Source organism: Lacerta agilis, chromosome 4 (assembly GCF_009819535.1).
Source record: "Lacerta agilis isolate rLacAgi1 chromosome 4, rLacAgi1.pri, whole genome shotgun sequence".
Classification (NCBI taxonomy): Eukaryota; Metazoa; Chordata; class Lepidosauria; order Squamata; family Lacertidae; genus Lacerta; species Lacerta agilis.
In genome coordinates, this window is record NC_046315.1 from 89,429,453 (window position 1) to 89,437,794 (window position 8,342).

The following is an 8,342-nucleotide window of genomic DNA, read 5'->3' on the forward strand; positions in this document are numbered from 1 at the left end:
TTATAAAAAAAAAGTGACTCAGATAATACAGCGAAGCAGTCTTACACCTAAAGTTCCCACGCGCATGTAGACATTTACAGGTCCCTTCTCCAGAAATACAAAAGTTGTCATGGGGAACTTTGCTGTATACATTAAAGGGGAAAGGGGCGAAGGGAGGGGAGCTAGGAGGAAACCAACAGCGATAGTGCATACTGATTCTCCTTTTAGTGACCCGATCTCCTCCTCATAAAGCGAGGTATCAAACTCTGCTTATTTCGCGGGGTGGTTAGCTGTGCGCGCCTCGTCCACTTGGTTCAGCATGGAGTCAAGGCTGATGGCTTTGGGTTTGGGTCCATTTTTCTGGACCTACTGTGGACAGGGCTGGATTTAGCGGGGGTGTGGAGAGAGGGGGGAAGAGAGAGGAAGGGTGGGATTTGTGGGGGAGGGAGGAGAGGTTAAGGAGAGAGAAAAGAAAAGAAAAGAAAAAGGCAATCCCATGAGACGTCGAGGAGAAAAGGCAACGGGCTACCCGAAGCGTCTCCACCGGGATGCCCGGCAAGGAAACGCGCGACTTCTCTCCTCTCTCTCCACCCATCACCCTCCAGCAAATCCGTCGAGGAAACCCGAGGACAGGAGCAGAGCGAGCAGATTCTGGAGGGGGGGAGGGAAGGCAACAGGTTGAAGAAATGGACGGGCGGCGAAGGAGGCGACAAGACGGATGGAGAGGCGAAATGTTCTCGTCCGGAAACCCCAGTCGGCGGCCCCGTAGAGCAGATGGCTGGAGGGCACCGCGGCGGCGGTAGCAACAGCAGCAGCAGGCTGGGAAGAAGAGGGTCCAGTCGGCTAGAGTCCGGCGTCGGAGTCCAGCCCCCAGGCGCCCCACAGGCTTCCTCTGTACAGGGGTCCAACGTGGGGGGCAGGATGTCATAGGGCCGCCGCATAGGCCGCGGGGTAGGGGTCCAGCTGGGGCTTGCCCATGCCCGGCAGGAGGATGTAGGCCAGCGGGGGCTGGAGCCCCGGGCTGGGCCAGGCGCTGCAGTTGCAGGGGATCATGTAGCCCGGGTTACCCGGGGACGGGTGCGAGTGAGTGTGGCCGCCGCTGGCTGCAGCCGCGGCAGCCGCCGCCGCCGCCGCGTGGAAAGCGCCGCCAGCCGTCGGGTAAGCCAGCGATGAGGCGTAGGGCAACCCCGACGCCGCGCCTCCTCCGCCGGAGCCTCCAGACGCCGACGATGAGATTTCCGCTGCCATCTTCGAGCCCAGGTCGAGCAGAGAATAAGGGCTGCCAGCAGCGGCCGCTGCAGCAGCAGCCGCGGCCGCGGCCGCCGTCGGGGGGAAGAAGACGCGCGCGGCCGCAGCTGCGGCGGCTGCGGCCGCCTTCTCCGGGTTGGCCAGCAGGGCTTCGTGGCCGTGGAGGGCGCCCGCCTTGAGGGCCGGGTGGTGGTGGCCAAGATGGTGCGCGTGATGCTCGGCGGCGTCGGGCAAACCGTAGGGCACGACGGGGAAAGCGAACTTGTCCTTCTTGAGCAGCGTCTTGGGCTTTCGCCGCGGCCGGTACTTGTAATCGGGGTGCTCCTTCATGTGCATGGCCCGCAGGCGCTTGGCCTCGTCGATGAAGGGCCGCTTCTCCGCCTCGCTCAGCAGCTTCCATTCGGCGCCCAGGCGCTTGGAGATCTCCGAGTTGTGCATCTTGGGGTTCTCCTGAGCCATCTTGCGCCGCTGCGCCCGCGACCACACCATGAAGGCGTTCATGGGCCGCTTGACGTGGTCAACCGGCTTGGCCATGCCCGCGGCGGCAGCGGCGGCGGCGGCGGCGGCGCCCAGCCCGTCGCTGCGAGCCACCCGCAGGAAATCAATGGTGGCTCCTGCGCTCCGGACGCCCAAATTCGGGGGTGCCTGCCCCCTCTCTCCGAACCCCGAAACGTGCTCCGGCAAAACCCCGCCGCAGTCTCCCTGCCACGGCCTATAACTGGCGGTGGTTAGGCGCGCCGTCGGTTCTCCTCCTGCTCCTCGGATCCCGTTCGCCGACGCCCCCCGCCCTCCAATGGCCCCCTCCTTAGCTCGAGTAGGTGCAAAGCGCTCCCTGCAACACCCAAGTGCGACTGGCGTTTACTCTTGGCGGGAATCGGGGCATTTGACAGCCGACTGGAGGACAGCAAAGGAGCCCCGGGCTGTCGCCACCGGCAGCATGACTGGCCGCCGAGAAAAGTTTAAACCCGACGGTGCGAGCAGGCAAAAAAACTTAGTTACGAATGTTATTCTTTGAAGTCAAATGCACCAATCTAAAGTCGATCTGGATTGCCAGAGAGAGAGGGACGGGAGCTGTCCGATTCCCGCAGAGACCCTCAGCCAGGCTGTCCGGTGCCCGCCCGTCTCTCTCCGTCAGCTTTCCTTCTATGTTGACGGAGAGCGAGACGCTTCCTCTCCGGGCGCCATCCTCGCTCGCCGGTCTCGCTCAGCCGCTAGCACCCTTCCTCTGCTCGCCACGACCAGCTCCTCGCAGCCGTCGAGGGCGCAGTAGGAAGAAGCCGGCGATCGCGCTTCTTGCGGCGGCCAAGCGCTCTCCGGAGCGGCTCCTCCTTTCTCCCGATCTCGCTGCCGCGCCGCTTTCGCAGCAAACTTGCCACAAGTTCCCGTCGGCTCCACCTCTGCCCGCTCGCTCCTCCCGCCCGCCCCGCTCCGCTGAAGTTTAGGGCGAGCCTGTGGGGGCCGGAAGGCGGCTGAGGGAGGAGGGAGGAGAGGGAAAGCAAAGCAAAACAAAACAAAAGCTTAAAACGCGGCCGGTGTAGATGACGGACGATCCAGGCGCAAAGCCCTTAGATTGGAAGCGTCTTCTACGTATCTGTATTTATATCCGTATCTAGCCCTAGCGTTGGGTGCCAGCTGCCCCCTCTTGCTGCCTCCGGGACGCAGGCTCTACTCCCTGTGCGCTGGCGAAGGCATTAGGCTCGCCTATATGGTGCATGGGCAGCGTGTGTATCTGGGGGCATGAGGCGGGGGAGGAGGAGGAGGGGGCGGGGTGTCAGGCGAGTGAATGGGCGGCCCCCCATGGCTCCTCCCCCTCCTCCCTCCCCCGCGTTCCATTGATTAAAGAGAGCGCATTTCCGTCTCCCATTCACGCCGCCGCAGGCCTTCGAGGGAGGGGCGGGGACTGGGCGAGGGGGGGTGTTTCCCTCTCTCCCTTCTCTCTCCGCCACACACCCCCCCCCCGCCCGCCGCCAGGGCAAGCGAAAAACGGGGCGCGTGCGCACTCAGAGCCATCTCTCCGGGACCTTTCCTTTTGGGAAACCCTGCTGCGCCCTCCTCTTCCGAAAAAGCCGGCCATCCGGCTTCGTCTGTGGACGAAGCAGAGCAGAGGAGAGGGGGCGGACGGGGCCGCCACGGTTTCCCCTTTCTCGACAGGGGGGTCCCCTCCGCTTCAATCGCACCCCGGCCGCGATCGCTCGCGAGGATCCCCAAACTGAGCGCGCGCTTCGTTGGCTGGCTCTCGCCCCTCTTCCTCTCCAAGAAGCGATTTGCCAGTCATGGGGAGAGAGAGTGTTGGTCCGCGCGGATCTCTCTCTCTCTCTCCTGGAAAAAAGTGCTGCCTCGACAGTTTCCTGGAGAAGTTTTCTCGGAAACGCTCTTCTACTTGGAGGCGGCGCTTCGTTCCGAGGTGCACACCTGGGCGCACCGGGGGAAAAATGACCCGGGACAGATCCTGAAGAAGGCAGGGGAAGGGACAACGAGCGCATCAAAACGCGCAATTCAAACTTAACTGACGGGGAGGGGGGTCCTGAATTAAGGAGGAGGGCCCAAAATCCTTAGGGAGCTAACGGCGGAGAAGAAGGGGACCCCGGTTCCCCCCAATATTTGTCTCCTGGACGGCGGAAGCTGGGGAGGGGAACCAGGTATTCACCGGCCCCTTGCTTCCCTGCTACCAGATCACCTGCTAGGTCCGCTGCCGTCGCATTGACATGCCCGTCTGTCTGTCAAGGGAAAACCCGCTCGCCTGGTTTGACTTACCTTCGTGGTGTGTGGAAGTGAGCGGCCCGGCTCGGCTCGGCAGGGACCATTAACTCTTTCCCCGGCGAAGGCGAGGCTGATCGACGGGACGGGAGGGGGGCAGAGCTTATTTTGCCTCGATTCGAGAACTCTGATCAATACCACAAGGCGGGTGATGGTGGGGGAGGGACGTGGCGGGGATGGGAGGGGGAAGGGCCGGCGGCAAGGAGCCGGGGGAAGCACCGATCCCACGTCGCCCCCTCCCCTGCGGGCTCGCTCAGGCAGGACGAGCGGCCGGGAGGGGAGCATGGGCATAACCAGGATTTTTGTTAGCGGGGACATGCCTCTTGTTAAGGGGGGGGAGGCAGAACCTCAGTTTGCTATGCATTTTTTATTTTTATTGATTGGGGGCAGCTGCCCCTCCCTTCCCCCTCTTGGCTACGCCCATGGAGGGGGGACGGGACGGGGACGTTCAACAAGCGCAATTCTTCCGTTGCAGTTTGCAAGGGGGAGGCAATAAACCCCCCTCACCACGCCTCTCACTTTCCCTTTCCCTCTCTTAAACGATTTATTCCGAAATTCGGTCACTTCAGAGCATCAACTTCGGTAGGGAGCTCCTCCTGCGGCTGCTCCTCCAATCTCCCCTCCGACGTCTTTGGAAACGTTATCACTGTGTGTGAAATGATGCTCTGCAGAGGATGCGTTACTTTGATTTGATTTTATTATTATTATTTTGGTGGGGAGGCGCAATTCATTTTCAATCAACGGGACTTTTTTTTTTTTACTTCCATGAAAGGATGCTTCGGATCAAAGAGTGCAGAAGTCGGTGGGGATATCCCACGTCGGATAGCTCTGAAATCAGATCGCTTTTGCCGGGCGCCTTCCCACCAGACCGGCGACTTACTCCTCCTTAAATTTGTCCCGCTACCTGCTTCGACCCTGCAATCCGTCGGCAGCTAACCCTCAAACCTTTTGCTTCTGAACTCATCCACCTTTCCTTTAAGTGACCCTCCCCGCCCCCAAATATGCAGGTGAAGAATTCCTGCAGCCACCTGCCAGCCCGATCCACATTTAAAGTACATCTAAAACACACACCTCTCTCCTCCTTCTCCTTTTCCCTCTGGCCCGGCCCACGAATCTTGGGAAATGTGCTCTTATGGGTGCTGAGAACTATAGCTCTGTGAGAGTTAAACAAGAGTTCCCAGGGAGGGACAATGCGCTTTGTATCTACTGCGTGGGCGCAGTGTGTCTGGATTTAAACCGATTGAAGTCTCCTTGGTGCTAGCACGGCTTAAATCGGTTTCACTCCGGACTGAAATTCAGATCGTTTTGTCCAGCTGGTGTCGTTCAGCGACAACAAAGTCGGCTTAAATTCAAGCGCTGCGACTTAACTGGGACTTCGGTTGGGCATCGCGGTATTATTTCCTTCTATAAGTTCTCTTCTTCCAGAGATCGATCATGAGCCCCCGAACTTCATTCAGTCTGCTTCTGCCAGGTATAGCGGGGCCGCTGGCTCATTCCACGACGCCCCCTGTTTAGACGGTACGAGAGAGAAAATTAACAGGTGCTTGGCTAAAACTGTAGCTACACCAACAACGCCAGCCAGGCCAGAGTGGAAAGAGGCGCTCTTGCATGTTCACACCGATATAATCTTGCATGTTCAAACACACCGATATGATCAAAACTGGGATGAGAGGGGAATCTGTAAAAGGAGGAAGAGGGCAAGGGAGGGAGAGAAACGCAGGCAGACGATGTCTTCCCAGACGCTGTCTTCATCTAACCCCCGTTATTCTCCACTCTGGCTTCTTCGGGTTCTTGGTTTCAATTGGAGAAGTCAAGGGCTAATATCTGGGACCTTATTTCTGAGATTCGAAAAAAGCAATCAGCACTTTTCTGGTGGACCTTCTTCCCTTCTTCGTGTTCCTCTTCCAGGAGAGGTCTGGGAGGTGGAGGGGACTTTTCTGCGTTGGCTCCCCATTTGTGGAATGCTATCCCCAGCGAGGGTCTTTTGGCGCTTTCATTGTACATCTTTAGGCACCAGGCGAAAACGTTCCTCTTTAAACTGTGTTTGTGGGAGGTGGGGTTATTGCTTTGTTTCTGTATCACTGTGTATTCTGCATTCTCATTTTGTATTTTTCTGTTGTGAACCGCCTCAGGCTTTTCCGATGAAGGGCGGTGTACAAATGTAAATAATAATAATAATAATAATAATAATAATAATTTGAAGTCCCATCCACTCACACATTGACATGGGAACATGTTCTGAGCATGGGAACCGAAATCAAAGGGACTTAAAAGTGCTTCAATGACTCGTGCCTTATTTCCACAATCTGCTTCGGGTTTTGCAAGAAGAAGCAGAAAGTCCCCTTGTACTCAGCGGGGGCTGAATTTCGAGGAAGCATATCAGTAAGGTTGGGGGGAGTAAAACCCATTCGAACTAACTTCTGAGTAGACATGCGTCATCTTGCAAGGTCTTACAAGGCCTCCACAAAAAATAAGGGAAAATCCATCTCTTTGCCAATAGCGTCATATTACGGCATCTGAACCATTCAGGATGGCAAGGACATCCTCTTGAGAAATTTAATTACCAGGCAGGAAAGTGGCTGGCAGGGGATTCCCCCCCCCCATCTTTTCTGGGAACTTCTTATAACTCGTTTTGTTACAATAAACAGAATGGGAGCAGCTCCCCCCCCCGCGTTAACAGCCTCTTTCCTCCTCCTCCCATCCATCTAATTTGTCTATCTGTCTCCCTTCCCGAAACGGGTAGACAGGCCAGCCATATATACCCAGAAGACTAAGGGTCGACTAATTCCCTCGCCCCAAGAGAGCCAGATCTGGAAAATACCAGCATATGGCAGAATGCTACACCCTTCAAGAGTCAAAGAGACCAACGATTAACACTCCCTTCCCGTGGCCACGGCATGAATGGACGTGTCAGATTGATTAATGCGGACACCAGAGGAGCGACTCCGCTTGTGTGTCATTCGCTTCAGTTGGGTTTAGAAGAGTTAAACCGGGAAGCAAAAAAAGAAAAAGAAAAAAGGATATGTGGAGGCTACGGGGTGGGGTGGGGGGAGCGAGAAGGGAAGGGGTGCGACTTGTCACCCTTTCTATAAAACCCCACTGTCCTGAAATAGCCTCCTCCATTTGTACTTTGGACCTTCAAACTGTGGGCATGGATTTAAGAAAAGGGGGCGGATTTAAGAAAGACTACGTTTTATCACACAGATTAGAATTTCGGACAGGCAAATATGTTTGCTGCTGTTGTTTTAAGGTCAAATGCCTTATTAAACAAATCCTACACATGTTTAATGCATATTTGAGGCCTCCTGCTTTCAGTGGGGAGCGTTTAGGACGGCAGCCGAAGTTGTTGTTGTTGTTGTTGTTGTTGTTGTTGTTGTTGTTGTTGTTGTGTGTTTTTAACACAAAAAACACCTTTTGGCATAATTGAACACAACACCGTTACAACTGCTACAACACTTACCATGCTTTGAATAATAAATATCAAGCACCCGGCAAATTCTAGGGAAGAATCACAAACACAGACTGACATGCCCAGATTTACCCTCAGTCATTGACTATACCTTTTTTTGCCATTTATTACATCATACCCTGCTTTTCTTCCAAGGACCTCAAAACCACACACATTTTTCTCTTCTATTGAACCTCACAACAACCCTATGAAGTAGACCAAGAGTTGGTGATTGGCCCAGTATCAACTGGTGAGTTTAATAGGAAAGTGAGGACTTGATTCCAGGCCTAGTCCTATGCTTGGAATCTGACTACTCCAGTTAAGCAATGTATAAATTTCCTCTTTTTATGCACTGAAAAAGCCAACAATATAAGAGATATTATTATTATTATTATCATCACCATTATTATTTCTTGAAATATGCTTTGCAGAGAGAGACAGAAGATGGTTGATTGTTCTTGCAAGTGAAATGCTACCGGTATTCTAATTACTCTTCTATATTCAACTTAAAGCTATGTATGAAAAGCTGCTTCAGATGCGGAAGACTTTATCCTAATCCTTTCAACAAAGAATGGCTATTTAATTCAGTAGGCAGGGGGGAGTCCTCTGCATATACTCAGAGGCAGTCTTTATTATTATTATTATTATTATTATTATTATTATTATTATTATTATTCACATTTTCAATATTACCAATGCAAGTTCCTGAGTCATTAACCATGGAAGTCATCGATCACTGAGATCTTCTACAGCTCGAAACAATTTAATCCTTTCAGGCTGCTACTGAATCATTCTCTCCAAACTGTTTGATATTTCAGGAACGCACTGAGTTGGGGGGATCATATAGCACACTTCTCTATATGTTTACTTAGGAGTAAGTCCCATTGTCAATATAGGACTGCATATTAAA

At 54.3% G+C, this 8,342-nt stretch overlaps 1 protein-coding gene across 1 annotated transcript; it reads right to left on the reverse strand.

Annotated features, from left to right (window-relative positions):
* Positions 1 to 423: 423 nt before the first annotated feature.
* Positions 424 to 1,984, reverse strand: SOX21 (SRY-box transcription factor 21). Its single transcript, XM_033147885.1, has one exon. The coding sequence runs from the start codon at positions 1,759 to 1,761 to the stop codon at positions 904 to 906; it is 858 nt and encodes a 285-aa protein (XP_033003776.1). The 5' UTR covers positions 1,762 to 1,984; the 3' UTR covers positions 424 to 903.
* Between the last annotated feature and the right edge of the window lie 6,358 nt (positions 1,985 to 8,342).

Coding starts and splice junctions, on each gene's coding strand:
- SOX21 (XM_033147885.1), bottom strand. CDS start 1,761: ATGGCCAAGCCGGTTGACCACGTCAAGCGGCCCATGAACGCCTTCATG.